The sequence below is a fragment of the Scardinius erythrophthalmus genome (assembly GCF_964197995.2).
Source record: "Scardinius erythrophthalmus genome assembly, chromosome: 2".
Classification (NCBI taxonomy): domain Eukaryota; kingdom Metazoa; phylum Chordata; class Actinopteri; order Cypriniformes; family Leuciscidae; genus Scardinius; species Scardinius erythrophthalmus.
The window spans coordinates 35065778-35083697 of NC_138222.1; the positions used below are offsets into that span (position 1 = coordinate 35065778).

Sequence of the window (17920 nt, forward strand, 5' to 3'; positions counted from 1 at the left end):
TGTATTCAGCAGCAGGCCACACGCTCCACTTTGAAAGAACCTTTCACTACCTACAGTACCTACTCTTGACCTGGCAGAATCCACAGGGCCCCCCTCTGTTCTCTGAAATACATGAAAATAGCAGCGTGGAGAAAGACTTCCATACAGTCAGATGGAGATGTTGCCTGTGGAATAAAGGTGCCATTTCACACAAATCTCTCTTTGGCCCCTCTGTCAAACATACAGTTTGAATTGAGTTTCATCTCAAGTTGAAAAGCCATAAAGGAGGCCGAGGGGACTGAAGAGGGGATTTAGCAGACTGGTGAGCCAGACAAAGCTAGTTATCTAAAACAACTTTAATTTCTCAATTCTGTCCTTCAAGAGAATATTGTGCAACAACCTATTCTCAAGCAGTGCTGGATAGTAGTAACTGATTACTGGTAATATGGATTATGTAATCAGATTTAAAATAAAAATAATAAAGTACTTGTAATTAGATTATATTACATTTTAAAATACTCACAATTAGACTTGATTACAATTACATGTTATTCTCACAATGGCTGTAAATTTGTCATATTTTATTTATTCTCCCTATTATTTTTATCTTTTAAATTTTCCTTTCTGAAAAAGTCTACTACTTGTATATGTTCAGAAGGTCTTCCAGGTTTGTGTATTTTGCACACACAGACCAGCCACTAGTCATGTGTCTATCACTGAAAACTGAGAGACCCACAGCTTTTGATCACTGGATTTACAGAAATCGTTTCACTTTTAAGATGTGTTTTCTCAACATTGCAACAATACATACCTTAACAGCTCCTGACAAACACATTAAAGGGATAGTTCACCCAAAAATGAAAATTCTGTCATCATTTACTCTCCCTCAAGTTGTTCCAAACCTGTATCCCTTTCTTTCTTCTGCTGAACACAAAAAGATATTTTGAAGAAAGTCGGTAACCAAACGACTGATGGACCCCATTGACTTCCATAGTAGGAAAAAAAAATACTATGGATGTCAATGGGGACCAGCAACTGTTTAATTACCAACCTTCTTCAAAATATCTTCTTTTGTGTTCAGCAGAAGAAAGGAAATCAAACAGGTACTTGAGGGAGAGTAAATGATGACAGAATTTTCATTTTTGGGTGAACTATCCCATTAATTATTTGAACTCAGTGAGCGATTTAACCATGTATTACTATGTCTTCAGAAGGCGTTTTGTACGGAGCCCCTAAAGGGACCTTTGCAAAAAATAAATATTTACAGACTTTCACACTCACGTGAAAGTTTCTCATGAGCACGTTATAAATTCACATGCACCTTTTTTGTCAGTCTAACATTTTTGACCTAACATGTTGAAGTAATCCCTGAGATTTTAAGTTAAAAAGTTATGTCAATAATACAATTAAGTTAATAATAATAAAAATAAATAATAAAATCAGTTCAATTGGCAGGTAAAAAAAAAAAGATTGGGTTGCATCATAGTCATGACTCATAATCAGGTTTCACAGATTATTTGTTTATTCAATCCTGAAATATTCAGCACATTCTGTTTAAAGGTCATACAATCATATATCTGAAGGAAGAATGATGGCTCATGTTACTTCCATAGCTGAGACTAGAACCTCTACTAACCATCAGAAGTCTGACATATACATATAATAAAAGATGAATGAGTTCCTTATGCATTTCACTTCCTAACGTCAGGTTCCTGCATTCAGTCATCGGTAGTTATGTAAACGAGGTGAAACCCATTTCTCAGGTTTTATTTAAAGTGAATTATGAAGACTTCATGAGTATTGATCTCTGGTTAAATTAGTCACATTTATGAGTCAATTCCACCATATGTAGATCCTTACAGGGATTGTTCACCCAGAAAATGGAAGTTCTGTCATTGTTTGCACAACTTAGAGTGGGTTCAAACCTGAATTACATTATTTTCTTCCGGCAGATCACAAAAGAAGTGATTTTTATGAATTGGTCACCTTTGGCATTCATTGTATGGACAACATGATCCGAAGAAGAACGAACGACATGGTGAGTGAATGATGACAGAATTTTCATTTTTATGTTAACTATCCCTTTAACAAGGTAAATTCACTGTTTAATTGAGTCACTGGATGAACTGTGCAGAGAAGTTCACAGCGTCAGGGTGAAATTCACTCGATCAATATCAGTAGGTCATTTAAGGCCACCTCAATGAGAATCATCAAGTTTAATCCACCTTAATGTTGCAGTAGTAGTCAGTTCAGGTGCTGTTAGCCTGCTCCTGTTCAAACAAAGCCATTGCTAGGTGTGATCGAGAGGCCAGCCCCTCGAGGTTACTGAGAACGCAGCGGTGATAGATGTCCTCACTGAACCGCGGGTTACATTCCCTGTGCACATACTTCTGAACTAGCGCCGGCTCGACAGCCCGAAACACGTGCAACCCAGAGTAACGTACAAAGATCTCGTAGACGTCCATGCTTTCAAGCAATTCATCATTGTCCAAGATGTCAGCCGCCATCTTTGTGCGGGCAGCCATGTAATCTGCATTGTAGAAGCAGGCTTCTTCAAAGACGTGGCGGTCAAAGTGGCCATCGCGCAGCGCCTCCGATGCAAACGATGAAGCGGCAGAGGGTTGTTGGTCGCGGTAGACCAGAGCGGGACTGTACTCTTGAAAGTGGATTGGGAAGAAGACCTGCCAATTGCTGATGGCGTTCATACGGCAGCGGTTGAGAAAGTCTGCGTTGACCTCAGTCCATATGCTGGCCAGGAAGAACAAGGTGTCGACTGGGTGCTTCTTGGAGATGATGTCCATCAGCTTGACCTGTGAGGGAACTTCGGTCTTGACACTAATCCAAGGAATCTTTACATCACCGTAACGTTTCTCTACCTCACCAATCATGGCTTTGACGCCGGCAAAGACGTCCGTCTGGCTGACTCGCTGGGCATCGAAGGGGTCATATACAAACAAGAAGGTGAGCAGAGCATTGTCATGGGTATCCAGAGCATTCATGACATACATGTCAAGGAAGTTACCCACAAAGTCTTGATCGTGTGCCGTCACAGGGAGGATGACCTGTACTCGTGTTGCTTCTGTCACATATGGCATAGGGATGATCTCGACAGCACTGAGCGGCTTCAGCAGACTCACCCGTTTGGCGATGACCTGACTGTGACCCTTCTGTGTAAAAGCTTCCAGGGCCAAATCCAGCACATACTCCATGCCTCGTGTGGGATCGAAGCGTCGATACCCGTTCAGCAGACGCCGCTTACGGAAGCGCAACTGGGGCTGATACCGCTCGTTCAGGCGGCCCACTGCAGTCTCCAGGACTGAATTGACATCTGCCCGGTCTGCACCTCGAAGCTCACACTTCGGAGAGCTGTCAGCACACGAATAAATGTGCTCTTCAGTGAAGTATTCCCAGTTGATCACCTCAAAGCGGGTTTTGGGTCGGAAGGGTGGATTGATTCCGATGGGCCACGTGGCTCCGGCTTTGCCCTCAGGAGTGAGCTCACTTATGTTATTGATCTGGTTCTGTGGCCAAAACAACAGAACAAGTCATTGTAAGGAGCAGCAATAACGTTAAACTGGTAAAAGGAACAAATTCTTTCTTTGCTTTAGGCACATTGTCTACCAATCGCTTCATTTATTATGCAGAAAGGCAAGTTTTCTCCTTGACTCAAAGACAAAGTCATACTATCTAATTTAAAGGCAGTGGAAAAAGCTGAGATAATTCATTTCAAGTTCATTTCCTGCTGTTATGTGAGGCGTGATGGCTGGCTGACAGCTGCAAAAACCTTGCCCAATTACTTATACAGCATATTTGCGCAGACATGAAAGACTATGTCAAAGCTAGGCATCTAAAAGATTACATTCAGTGCAATTTAATTTGGACTAAAATAGTGATTCATCTTTTTTAAATGATTTAGTCTGAAATCTAAGTCAGACTAATATACGTAGATATGTGATTGCAGCATGGCTTCGTCCAGCATGTACACACATTAACCGACTACACTTAAAGGATTAGTTCACTTTCAAAAAACTTTTTGCTGATAATTTACTCACCCCAAAGTCATCCAAGATATCCATGCCTTTCTTTCTTCAGTCGAAAAGAAATTAAGGTTTTTGAGGAAACCATTCCAGGATTTTTCTACACAAAATGGACTTAAATGGCAACCAACTATTCCAATGTTCAAAGAAGGTTCAAATGTCCATCTCAATGCAGTTTCAAAGTCTCTACACGATCCCAGTCGAGAAATAAGGGTCTTATCTAGCGAAACGATCGGTCATTTTCTAAAAGAAATTAAAATAATAATAATTATTATTATTATTATTATTATTATTATTATTATATATATATATATATATATATATATATATATATATATATATATATATATATATATATATATATATACACACACACACATATATACACATATACACACATATACACACATATACACACACGCACTTTTTAACCACAAATGCCCATCTTGTACCATCTCTGAGATGCGCCACGTATTACGTCATCACGTTGGAAAGGTAACAAATTTTTTTTTAAATAATAATAATAAATTAAAACAAAGATGTCGGACGATTTTGAATTTGGAGGAGAAAATGAGATGGAATTTTTCACCCTTCCCTACCTTGACCTTTCCAACATGATGATGCAATGCATGGCACATCTCAGGGATAGTACACGACAAGCATTTGTGGTTAAAAAGTATATATATAAAAATATTTTATTTTTTAGAAAATGACCGATCGTTTCGCTAGATAAGACCCTTATTTCTCAACTAGAGACTTTGAAATTGCATTGAGACATTTGAACCTTCAAACTGTTGGTTGCCATTGAAGTCCATTATATGGAGAAAAAACCTGGAATGTTCTCCTAAAAAACCTTAATTTCTTTTCAACTGAAGGAAGAAAGACATGGATATCTTGGATGACGTCGGTGTGAATTTTTTTTTGAAAGTGACCTTTAACCTTTAAATGCCTTCAACATTGGCATTGTGTATTTGCTCAAAAAGCCATTTACTTAATCTTGACGGAGCTAACAGAGACATATCACATCCAAATACAACAGGTACAAAATTTTGCAGGTCTCAACGAGGTACAGTTTAGTCAAGATGCATGACAAGGTCATAATACATTCTCAAACTAAAGGTGCTGATTCTGGATCAGGTTTTTGCACATGCCTAAGGGTAACAACTGGGTAACTTCCAGCTGGCTAGAAGTTAGAAGCTTATTAAATTGATAGAAATGATCTTCAAAGATGAGGTACAGTAACATACCTGTAACTGCTGAATTTGTGCATAGGTCCAGTCCAGTTCAATCTGGTTGTAGCGTTTGTGTAGGCGATACATCAGGAACGGTTCAGAGACGGGGTGGACGGTGAAGGCGCCTTTAAACTGTGCACTGTCCTCACGCTCAGGGTCCACATTCTTCTGCAGCTCAAAGTAACGGTAGGTCATCTCCTACATCATTTTAAAAGATCACAACAGCACTGATCATAATCCAGGTGTTAACAGATTCTCACTCTGTGCATTGTTTTGGTCTAGGTTAATAAAGAAAATAAGCCATTGCAAATGACCAAACACAAAACAATATTTACTTTGTTTTCACTATGAGATCATGATGCTTAAGTTCAGGAGGAGCAAATTACACTGTGGTTATTACTCTGACAAAAGGCTCAAACAATCACCGTTTATACAGTAAGCTTTTCATTTACATTGATTTAAAAAGAGCTCCCCCACCTGATGCTTCTCCACACAGCTAAGACCCAGGTAATCGATGATGCAGCGACCAAGCCACTCATCTGGCCTGACGCTGAGGATGTCATTTCGACAAGAGTCCAGGTGGGGCTGCAGTCGAGCTAGCAGGCTACGTGACAACAGATACCCATATCCACCATGGCAATATCGGGCACGTTCTTCACCCCCGATAAACTCCTCTGCTCGTCCCATGTACATATCCTGTCCCGCACTAAGATGATTAACCAGCTCCATGACCCTTTCAGCTTGTGTGTACGTATCATCTTGTGCAAGGTAAAACCAGTCATATTCATTGCCGTGGTGCTGGTGAAGGTGCCGTATAGTTTCATACATCAGCCAGACGGGTCGATCATCACCATGAGCAACAACAGCCATGCCGTGCGGTGCCTTTGCACTCCGTAGGCCAGTAAAAAAGAAGGTACGGTGAAAATGGTGAGCTACCGTTTTATTGACTGCCACCCCTAGCGTGTTCAGAGTGGCACGTGAGCTCAGGATGCCCACCAGGAGCTGTTCTCGGATGCCCAGCTCTGTGTGGATGTAGCGAGTCCTGTGGCAAACAAACAAAATGTGAAACTGAACAGTTTCATTTTAGTGTAAATATACAGTACTGTTCAAAAGTTTGTTGTTACGTTTTTTTGTTTTTGATAGAAGTGTCCTGTGCTCAAAAAGCCTGCATTTATTTGATTAAAAAAAAAAAACAGTAAAAATAGTAATATTTTGAAATATTATTACCTTTTGAAATAACTATTTTACTATATTTTAAGATGTAGTTTATTCCTGTGATAGCAAAGCTGAATTATTAGTCTTCAGTGTGACACAATCCTTCAGAAATCATTCTAGGCATCAACACCGTTTTCAACTAAAAACGGAAAACTTTATGCGTTTCGGCCATTTATTTACAAAACAGCGTTTTGGGGTGCAAGTGCAAGTTTTTGAAAACAATACTGTTATTGTCTGATTTGTCTCCGTGCAAAATTTGTGAAAACGGTGACGTCATGCACATGCGTGTTGCATAACGCGTGTTCAGTCTATATTTCTTTACAAAGTGACATCGGCAACTACTCGCCTGGCACGCATAATGCAGCGATTTTAGCCGTTTTCGTGGTTCTGTGTGAGCGGAGATCGTTTTGACAACATTTGACAACTTTTTCATTTTTAGTACATCGTTGTCGTCTAAACATACCCTAATATGCTGATTTGGTGCTCACGAAACATTATATATAAATATACACACACACATATACATTGTCTCTGAAAAGGTTTTGGCCAAGAGTGATGGGATAGAGATCTAAGCCAATTACACAGCTGAGTGAGACAAATGAGGGATAGCTACTATGATCTCTAAAGTGAACTGCTTCAATGACCTTTACCTCTGCTATCTATGGCACCCTATTGTCACCATAATTATTCATAAAGCTGTAATATGTTACTGGTGACATTAGGATAATGGCACCGGCACCAGCTGAAACTCGCTTCATTGTATTAAATGTAACAACAAAATTTCTACTTTAAATGCTGCATATTATTATTTTATTTTTATTTATTAATTAATTGTTAACAAGATTTCCTCATAATGGAAAAGGTAGAATGTGCTTAACTCAACCCAAAATCATTTTGTAATGCATTATAGTTTATTACTATTAATGCCCTTCTGTTTATGATTAGTTGTTTTGTGATCTAAATTCTTGCCAATATTGTTTTTTTTTTTTTATTTTGGGGATGAAAAAACCAGGCCCTTTCTTATTCTTTTATCTCATCTCATTTAACTGATGTTTCAGTCCCGACTTTGTTTTTGAATTTTTAACTGTTCATAATTTAACTATTTACTATTTCTAAGGCTAATGGCATGGCTGCCCTGTATACGCATCCACGGGTGTTTGAATAATAATAAGAGATTCTATGTCGGCGGCTTCACAAAGTGGTGAAGAATTCAGCTTTGAGAGAAGCACAGAGGAGATGTGAAAAATACTTGCCCGAGACCTTACTTACTGTCAAGTCAAACAAGTCATATTTCTATACTAACTACTGATGCTAACATGAGCCAAATTAAATTTAAAATAATTGCAACACTCATAAGTGTTTGCAAAATTAATAATAATAATATTTTTTAGATCTACGTCGTTAAGCCAAGCTCATTGCAATTTATATTATGGCCTTCTGTTCTTATACTGATACCTAATTTGTGAATGATTTATACACATCAGCTAAAACAACCTTTTATAACTGAGATTTCAGTCTAAACTGAGAAATGAAACCAAACTGAACTGACATTTGAGGACTCACCTGAGTACTTTCTTGTGTGGTTTGTTGGGGTCCTTGTGATAGGGCACAATGCGAGGCTGGAAGTCCTCATTCCCATCCCCATCTTGGCCATCCTGGAGATCCCTGATATGACCACTGTGTATGAGTCTCCCATTTCCCAGTTCATCTCCACAAGCCTCATCGGTGTCCCCCTGCGTCCAGGACACCATCAGGAGACTGAGGCTACAGCCCAAAGAGAGGCCCAGGATGAGGGGCAGAGCAGGCCGGAAAACAGCCAAGAAAGGAGACAGGCGCATGGTGGAGCAGGCAGTCTTCTGCAAGGATGTCAAGTCTCGATGGGTCTCCTTGGAGAGCAGTTCAAGTAACAGCAAAGTCTTGATTACAGTAGAGGCATTTCACAGCGATTCTGTAAAGGGAAGTATTTGAATTCCTGACACTATATGATCATAGCATGACTAGTCAAGTCAGTGTTGATGTCTTCACAATCAGATTAATGGACGATGAAGATGTCAAGTTACGCAGTGTCAAGGAGGAGCAATAATAGTCTAACCTGCCTCTTTACATTCAACTGACTAACACCAGGACTTGTCTGATTTACCATCCAAATATGCAAAACCGAGGCACTACCACTCCATATAAAATAGTCCACTGTGACTGTGATCTAGCCGGACATCCTCCTGCAAGCGATATGCGTGAGCTGCATGTATGAATACATTATTTCAGAATTACTTTTACATTATTAGATGAGAAATCACCTCCACTGGTGATGCACACAATAGATCGCTAACCAGTCGACACCATTTGCAGCCGCAACCAAGATGCAACGTTCATGCACAGTTGATCGTGGACAGAAATATGATATAGTTCAGGATATTAGCATGTAAGTTTTTATTAATATTTTGGAGAGAATCTGCGGTTCGAAAGACAATCGACGATAAATTACATTCAATAAAAAGTCCTCCACCATCTAGCGTAACTTAACAGTTAACAGTTAGCTGCTTTGCTTGCTTGCACACTGAAGCTGAGCAACATTAGCAGCCACCAGCGGCATTTCCCCAAAAAACACACTAATCCGAAGAAAATGCTCTCAAATTTGGATTAATTCCTGCGTCTCTTTCGATGATTTGTTGAAAAATACAAAACAGTCGCGAAATTACTTTATTGGCTTTGCTGTAAACGTCTCCAGCATCGTCGGGCACGTATCAAGTCCTGCCTACGGATGTGCTCGAGAGAGGAAGATTGACTCAATGCGTTAAAACCAAATGGACCCAAGGAAACAAGCAGCACGCGCACAAGAGTTCCACGTGTACACGCGCGCCGAGAGTCGCTCTGCTCTGACAGTCAGACAGCAAGGCTGCGTTCGAAACCGCATACTCAATGAGTAGGTACTTAATTTCAATGAGTACTTACTTAACGAGCGCTAAAAGAGTAGATACTTTATAGCCAGATCTCGTTGAGTATGAATGAGAACCGGACATCTGCCATGTTGACGTTATCATGTGACCTACGACGCGTTATCACAAGCGCAACAACTTAAAAGATTTGAACGACACGCTTAATTAATCTGTCTGTAAATATCATGATATTGATTAAACTTGCTCATTTTGTGGTCTTTTTGAAAAAACTGCTTCCCATTTATTTTGTGAGTACATTTAGGGTTGATTTAAGTTCTTATATTTAACCCTACTAATGTGACCCACCGTTTTATCCTTAACGATATTTATTTTTATTACGAAATCCCAAAATTGTCATCTCTTGAATATGTTGTTAATTTCTTTATTTTATATCCAAACATTTTCATCCATAAGCAAAAGTGGCTTACTGCTTTGTTTTCCTCTTTTTCTTGTTAAATTTAACTCTCGTTTCATCCCTCAGGCCTATAAATAACAGAAAATGCTTTTTTTTTAAATGTATTATATAATTAATTATTTAAGAAAATAAATATTGATATTCAACCTTATAGGTTTTTTCCTGTGTATAAAATATCATAATATGTTTGCAAACCCATGATTGATATATATATATATATATATATATATATATATATATATATATATACATACATAGCCTACATGATATACCTCATAACATCAGTAACTCGACAGCCCTACCTAGAACGGTTTTCCTCAGCGTTTGTAATGTCTGCACAAAGGGAGATTCACCTTTGGAGAAAACTGTTGATTTTATACTCGAAAAATTTAAGTATCATTATTAAAAATTAATATTACCCCAGAATGAATTGCATTGCTATTCCAGCCCCAAAACATACAATAATAACAACGATAAATGCTGATCAATTAATTATATTACTTTTTACTGTAAATTATATAATTCAATAAAACAAACAAAATGTAATGTATGTCATTTGAAATAGCTATGCATGAATACACTCTAGATGTGTATATAGTGAACATCTACATTTTCATTCAAACAATAAATAAAGCATTAATTAATTGTATTTTATTTACTGACAACAATGAGAAATATTAATAAATTAGTAAAAGAATGAATCAAAGTCACCATCACACAATAAACAAATGCATATACAAGTCAACACATGAAACAAAGCTTTATTAAAACTACAGTCAATCATGTATGTATGTAGGCTACAGGCGCTGAACCACATCCTTCTGCCATCTCAACACAGCGGTTCCCATTCTGCGGCTCTGATGAATCAGCTGACCGCCAGAGGTGAGCCGTGCCTTCGTGCCGGAGGTTGTTGCGTGATGTGTTGTGCTTCACAATCTGAGGCAATAGAGCTTTTTTTCCACAAATGCCGCCACATCATCTTTCCTTGCAGGTCCTGCTCCACCACAAAAGCTGTGCAGCAAATGCACAGAAATCAAGAATCAGAAAAGTGCTGTAATAGCTCTGTTTGAAACTACAATAATTAAAATAAACTACAACTTAATATTTAAATAGTTGTTGTATTCATTTCTGTAATGTCACAGAGCCTTTGATTGTAGCATTCAGCTTCATGAGCCACTCTCCACCGGATAAACACACATCTGTTCATCTGTCCCTGTAACATCCAGACCAGACTCACATTACCTCTGTGATTTATGAGCTCAACACTACATTTACATGTTGAGGTTGTTTTAACTTTTTATCCTACATAAATGTTCCTTAATTTATCAACAGTACTAATGGACAAATAAAATAGATAACTTATGTTTAGTTACTTTATAGATTTGTTCTACATAATAGCACACATACATCACTCAGATGCCTATTTCATATCTATATTAGACGTAGTAATCTGCAATTCTTATAGAAGATTTTCTTGCCAGATATTAAATAGACATTTAGTAATTGTATTTAAGATGTATACGGTTTAAAATGTATGCAAATCCACTTTGGAGACGTATGTGTCCTTACTGGAGCTTCTCTGTTAGCTACATAATAAAATGTGATTTACAGCAAAATCACAAATATAGCGTCTTTACATCTTCAACAATTCAACAGTTTATTGTACAGTAGTTCAACACATGCGATCATTTGATTTGTAATACTCACATTTGAAAACAGTCTCGTCCGTCATCCTTTCCGTCACGTTCGAGTATGACCTATCCTTCTTCTTCTTTTTTATGACGTATCCTCTCGCGTGGCCTCCTGGGATAGAAGAGTATCCATCGTTGAGCACTCAAAAATCTGGGCGGAAGCGAGTAAGCCATCCGGGAACTTCTCGCCTACTCTTTTATGAATACTGATGTTTCGAACGTACTGCTTCCTTCACGTACTGTTTTCGCCTACTATATAGTAGGAAAGTAGGCATATTCGAACGCACTTAAGTCCGAATCTCGCGATAATTAGTACGTCACCCAGGTAATTCTCGCCTACTCTTTTGGATTCATACATACTTTTTCGCTCGCCTACTCTTTTTCCCATACTAAATAGTAGGGAAGTATGCGGTTTCGAACGCAGCCCAAGTGTTTGTCCGCGCGACTCGCGTGCTGCGTTCCAGTCCACTTTTAGACACGCACTTGCGAACTTCCCTAAGCACTTCCCCTCGGGGGAATCCCTGCCGCCATTTTGAAGTGCGTTCCACTTCGTGAAGTGGACGAGGGAAGTTTATATGGACAGACCCTCGTTCCCTCGATTTTGACCGAGGGAGCGAGTCTGCTTCAAATGTACACTTCAGGCACCTATATGTCCCACAATGCAACACGATTGTGACGTCACCGCATATCTCGTCTAATCACCACCACACAAACAACTCTATGATATATTAATTATAATTTTTTTTAAATTAAAACAACCCAAACACACCTATAAACATTTGGATGCTGCATTAAACAAATTCTTAAAGGGAAAAAAATGTAAATAATAAATCAACTCCACAGCTGATTCCAAGTGATCAAGGGCTTAGGACGTTCCAGTTCAGCCCATTGCAGTTTCCGCCAGTAGTGGGCACTCGCAATGACGTACATCCGAGTGAACGAGACGAAGGGAAGTTAGCAAGTGAAGGGCATGACAATTTTGGACTGGAACGCAGCCCCGTTATCCCATCCCGCTCCTGCTCTCGTCATCGCGCTCATTCAGGCCGAGGCGTGGTGGGAGAGAGACACGTCATCAACCACGACGAATGATAAGGTCAAGATTCTTCAGGCCATCAAAAATAGAAATTCTTAATTTTTGAAATGAGGAAATCTGAAGGAGATTCCTGTTACCTGACCTCTAATTTGACAAAAGTGTAGGCTATTGCTTAAAGACTCTGTTTATATTTTAATCAAGTTAAATAAATAAAATACTTCTGATATAAACATTTATATTAAATATGCTATTCAAATTAATGGAGTTAAACACTTAAACATGAAATCATTACTGAATAGAAGTTACAACATTTTTTTAAATTCAATCATTAGAAATATTTGTTGTGGATGCGATTGTGTTTGAACACTTTTCCTGTGGCGTGCTTTAATGTTTTAACCACAGAGATAATTGCTTATCATGATAATACTAGATTGTCTGAGAAAATAGTTTCGTGCAAATAATGCCCAAGGCCTATCTGTTTCCATTAAAAATATAAATCAATTAAAAAATACAATTCGGCAAGTGGAAAAGATTGAGAAAAACTTTCTCTGAAATGAATTTTACACTATTTGATTTATGTAGGCTATTCAAAAACAAGGCAAGGATAGACAACGATTTGTATTAATGTAATGTTTCTTGTACCGTTGATATAATTTGCATATGATTATTCATCCACGTGATAACGTCAAATGAGATGAGGATCTGCATAGTAAAACTAGGCGTTGTAAGCTCCATATATGGTTATTTCGGATGGAGACGCATGTACGCACAATCTTCCGCTGACTGGGATTTATAAAGTGAATTCTGCGCAGGTTCTGGCGTACGCACGGTTTTATAAGTCTTGAATATTTTTTTGCGTACGCCATTTTTGGCTTTCGGGCGCTTTTACACTTTTAGTAAGGTTCCTACGCACAGTTTTATAAATGAGGCCCCTGGTCACCATTAATTTTCATTATAGCCTATAGAAAAATATGTTAATTAAAGTGAGAGCTCATTCTGACTTATCTAATTTTGTTTCACAAAAGTAAGAAAGGTAACCTCTATGAGGGTTAGGTCCAGTCATAGGCGGATTAACCATATGGGCAATTGGGCAAGTGCCCATGGGCACCACGTCCAGGGGGGCACCACACAAATTGTTTCTCTTTTGAAACAAGCGATTCATTCTCAAACGTATTTCTAGCCTACATATAGCCTACCCTTTCATCAGAATGTTCTAAATTCCTTGAATGTTTTGTTGAAAGTTTATTATCTTACTTGGTTAATATATATATATATATATATATATATATATATATATATATATATATATATATATATATATATATATATATATATATATTATTTATTTATTTATTTATTTTTTGTGGACGCGCGATCTAGCATAGCTACTGCGTGAGCACGCGCGTTTCATTTCAACGCTCATATTTACACTAGCGCGTCCACTGGCATGGAGCAGAGCGAGTGTTTTCAATTAATTCCAATGGAAGTTGAGCTTTAGGCTACTCTAGGTGTCAGCAGGGGCACCAAGGGTCTGGGTCCAGTAAGTTAATGATGACAGACTATTTATTTGAACTATCTCTTTAAATGTATTGTACTTCCCTGCATGATGCACTTGAAACTCTTTTTAATTACATTTATCACTATTTATTTTACTTGTGAGGCTGGAAGCTTACGCTGCTATTTTGAACCAATAATCGGAAAAAAGGCAGTTGAAGGATGACGTATAATTCAAATATTTATCTGACTCCAATATGATTAATCCGATTCCATTAAAGTTGTTGTTATCCTTTAACCTCTTATTCTTTAAAGGTAAAGGTCTTTCTTAGAACTGATAGGAAAACGTAGGATTTAACCTGAACGTTTAGATAGCCTAACTAACTAAAGTTATAATCACTTTAGCTTTAAACATCATAAGTGATAAAAGGAAAGACTCTCAAAGCCTTTAAAGCAGGCAAAGTTATTTATTAAGTTACATGTTTAAATATAGGCTCCAGACAGTAGAATGGTAACAAATAATGCACTGTTGTGCAAACGAGGCCGTAAAAGCCTTTCTCATAGTGGCCTATGAGGTTACGCACCGGTGTGCGGGAGTGGCGGGGTTAAAGCCTTAAATTTCTCCCAGATCAACAGTTACCTTTCCTTACCTTACCCTTAGCAAACCACTGTTAAACATGAATGGAATACCAACACCGAAACCGACCGACAGGAAACCAAAAGATGAGGCAAATGAGAAGATCAAGAGGGGGAGAAGAACTATCACTATTTATTTTACTTGTAGGCCTACACTGTAAAAATAAAAGGTGCCTGGAGGAACCTTTTGGGGTTCTTCACTTCGCCACACCGGCGGAACCGTCTGTAGATCCTCTAGGCACCCTTTAAAAAGGGCCGGTTCTCTGAGGAACCACACAGGTTTCCTGAGGAACTCTTATATTAGGCACTGTGTGGAACCACTTTGGGTGCCTCCAGGAACCAAATTTCATTTTTTTTTAAATATTTAATTTCATGTTGTTACTATGGTTACCTTTGACTTCTATTATAATAAACAAATTGAACCAAATACAAAATAAGAATTGTTTATTACATATTTGATATTCATTTTTATACAGACACTTCCATGCACATGGGGAAAAAAGCTAACTACAGATTAATATCAATGACTACACAAAAAAATAGTATAATACATAAGCAACATGAATAATCAACCATGTATATACAATAGATAAACAAGAAAAGACATCTCAACAAAATGCATGGAAACACATAATGTTCCACGAAATAAATCAATGTAAAAAAAACTACATTTGAACTAATTAAAAATGTCCATCATACTTAACTTTAAAACATTTGTGTTTCAGTCCGATGGTTAGTCTGACATCACTGTTTCCAAGTCCAAAAGCTCTATCAGATGCCAAAAACAAACAACAGTGCTAATATACACTCATTGTGCTGTAACCTTTATCTCTAGAAATCTCAGATGGTTAGTTATTCAGCTATTTTGAATCATAAAATGTTTAAGTCTGGGATGCCGTTAGACTGGAGACTGTAATGTTCACTATGGCTTTTGAAAAGCTTAAATGTGTGACTTGAATCAACAGTGTTCATAAATGGTTGTTGAGTATTCTCATGAAACAAGATAGAGGAAGTAGAGGCTTCGACCCGAAACAGAGTTAAGGTGCAGTAAAATGATCTGTTGTTCTGTGAATGTTCACTGGTGAATTCAGTCATTTCACTAAGAATCCACACGATCAGCAATTTCGTTTGTGGTCAAAAATGTCACTATGGGACCAAGTTGGTGTGAGGTACTTAACGAGTTAGAAAAGTGAAAAGGTACAGCATCGTTTTCCATTTGTTTTTCTTCTTTTCTGGTGGATGGTCCAGGCACTTCAATGATTTTCAGGTCTACAGGAGGATTTTTATTCTTGATCAAACTTGTATTTCAGCTTACCGAGATCCCTGCAAAGTACAAAATTTACTGTTAGTAATGTTATTAAAGTGATAGTTGTGAAATTTAAATAATTTCCTCAGCCTTGTGACATTCCAAACCTGTTTGAATTTCTGTCTGTGGAACCCAAAAGCAGATCTCAGGCATAATGCAACCCCAGTCACCGTTCGATTTCACTGCATGAAACACAAGCAGAAAACAAATGTGTAAATCATTCATGAAACCATTCTTATGTACACTTGTCTAGTTCAATTCAATGCAACACTTTATGTAAAAATGGTTAAGCTCCAAAAATGTCCCAGAAAAGATCCTAAAAATAATCAGAGTTCACAACTCATGTGTTATGGGTTGTGTTGCAAGTCTTCTGAAGCCTAATTGCTTTTTCCTATTTATTTATTTATTTTTTGTCGAAAAAGACTAAACTTGAAGTTATAATTCAGAGTTAAAATGTCTATAGCATTTTTTGTGAATCAAACCGGTGATATTATTTTTCTGAGAAACATGAATGAGATTTGAGATCATGAGAAAAGATTTTCAGAGAGTAACTGATTAAAAAACACAAGTACACAGTCAAACAATACAATTTCACACAGAGAAAGTTCATAAAATGGTATTTGAGAAAATGAGGGCACCTTAAGTAAAGTTAGGCTAAACAAAAACAGAGCAAACTATAGCTGTTTTTGTTATTCATAACAAACGCCAAAAATCAGAGAATTTTCTAAATTAGTTAGGCTATATCAGCAATTTGAAGACACAGTTGTACAAAATATGTTGAATTGAATGACTAAATCAATCTAAGACAATAAGTCAATCATTTCCATTTGTTCATTAGATCAACGTAGTTAGCATCGCGGCTAAAACCTTCATACCAGATACTGTGCAATAAACGAGTGGTAAACACTGTAAAAACGTAGTAATGTATAATAAATTTAGTTAATATATATGTGTGTTTAAATATATAGTGAGTAGACTCTGTATTTATATTTATTTGGCGAGTTTACAAACCTTGTAATGGAGAGCCGAATAAACGGCGGAAGCTTTGATGAGAGGAGCCGTTACTTACTTAATTTCCTGATGACGATCAGCTGAGCTTTGTTGCGCGCGAGCAGCGCGAGGATCACTGAAGCGACGACAGCAGAGGAACAGCAGCAGTTTCGTGACAGAATAATACTTTTCTCCTCCTGCTTCTTCTTCTTCATATAATATTATTATTATTTAGAGTTGTTGTTTAAGGTTTAAATGACTTAATAAAATAGGCATATACTAAATATATGTAAGCTACCCAAGTGAAAAAGACTAGGTTACTGTTAAATGTATTAAAAATGCATTAAAGTATATTTGTATTGTAGGTCTACTAAAAACACACTCAAGTACATTTTTAATACATTTAATAGTACATCTTTTTCACCTGGGTATGTATACTGAATCAAACTTGCCTATAATAATAATAATAAAAATGCTTTAAAGTATATTTGTATTGTAGGTCTACTAAAAACACACTCAAGTACATTTTTAATACATTTAATAGTACGTCCTTTTCACCTGGGTATGTATACTGAATCAAACTTAAGTAGCCTATAATAATAATAATAGGATAATAATAATAATAATAATAATAATAATAATAATAATAATAATAATAATAGAATAATAATCTAATTCGGGCCTCACTGAACCATTGGGTTCCTCCAGATGCTGGCTTTAACATAAGAGATCTTCCAGGAACCACTTAAATGTTAAAAGATCTTCCAATAACCCTTTTATCGCATTTAAGTTCCTCTATTTTCCCCCAAAGCACTTCGAGGTCTCATGGTAATGAAAAGGTGACTCCAGAACCTCTGAAGTAAATACAAAGTGCTTAAAGGATCCCATAAGTTCCAGCAAGAACCTCAAAGATTGTCAATGCTCCTCCAGTAACCCTACTATAGGAAAAAGAGCTT

The 17920-nt window shown here is 37.5% G+C and overlaps 1 protein-coding gene and 1 long non-coding RNA gene across 3 annotated transcripts; both read right to left on the reverse strand.

Annotated features, from left to right (window-relative positions):
- Window positions 1-1479: 1479 nt before the first annotated feature.
- chpf2 (chondroitin polymerizing factor 2) lies at window positions 1480-9511 on the reverse strand. 2 transcript variants are annotated; one of them, XM_081359576.1, is made up of 5 exons: window positions 9163-9336; window positions 8027-8411; window positions 5726-6290; window positions 5264-5446; window positions 1486-3500 (listed from the first exon to the last, which is right to left on the reverse strand). In XM_081359576.1, the coding sequence occupies exons 2-5, from the start codon at window positions 8299-8301 to the stop codon at window positions 2229-2231; spliced, it is 2295 nt and encodes a 764-aa protein (XP_081215702.1). In that variant the 5' UTR covers window positions 8302-8411; window positions 9163-9336; the 3' UTR covers window positions 1486-2228. The 2 variants fall into 2 exon arrangements, with proteins under 2 accessions (XP_081215701.1, XP_081215702.1); XM_081359575.1 differs by having other exon boundaries at window positions 1480-3500; window positions 8027-9511.
- Window positions 9512-10559: 1048 nt separating this feature from the next.
- LOC308679771 lies at window positions 10560-12532 on the reverse strand. The gene is made up of 2 exons (XR_014028845.1): window positions 11522-12532; window positions 10560-11027 (listed from the first exon to the last, which is right to left on the reverse strand). It is a non-coding gene; the product is annotated as an uncharacterized lncRNA (long non-coding RNA).
- Window positions 12533-17920: the final 5388 nt, after the last annotated feature.

What these genes read in the sequence shown, in the direction of transcription:
- chpf2 (XM_081359575.1), bottom strand. Translation starts at nt 8,301, where the DNA reads ATGCGCCTGTCTCCTTTCTTGGCTGTTTTCCGGCCTGCTCTGCCCCTC. An exon ending in GCTGTGTGGAGAAGCATCAG is followed by an intron (nt 5,447 to 5,725) that starts GTGGGGGAGCTC and finishes AAAATGATGTAG; the next exon opens with GAGATGACCTACCGTTACTT. An exon ending in CACAAATTCAGCAGTTACAG is followed by an intron (nt 3,501 to 5,263) that starts GTATGTTACTGT and finishes TTTTGGCCACAG; the next exon opens with AACCAGATCAATAACATAAG.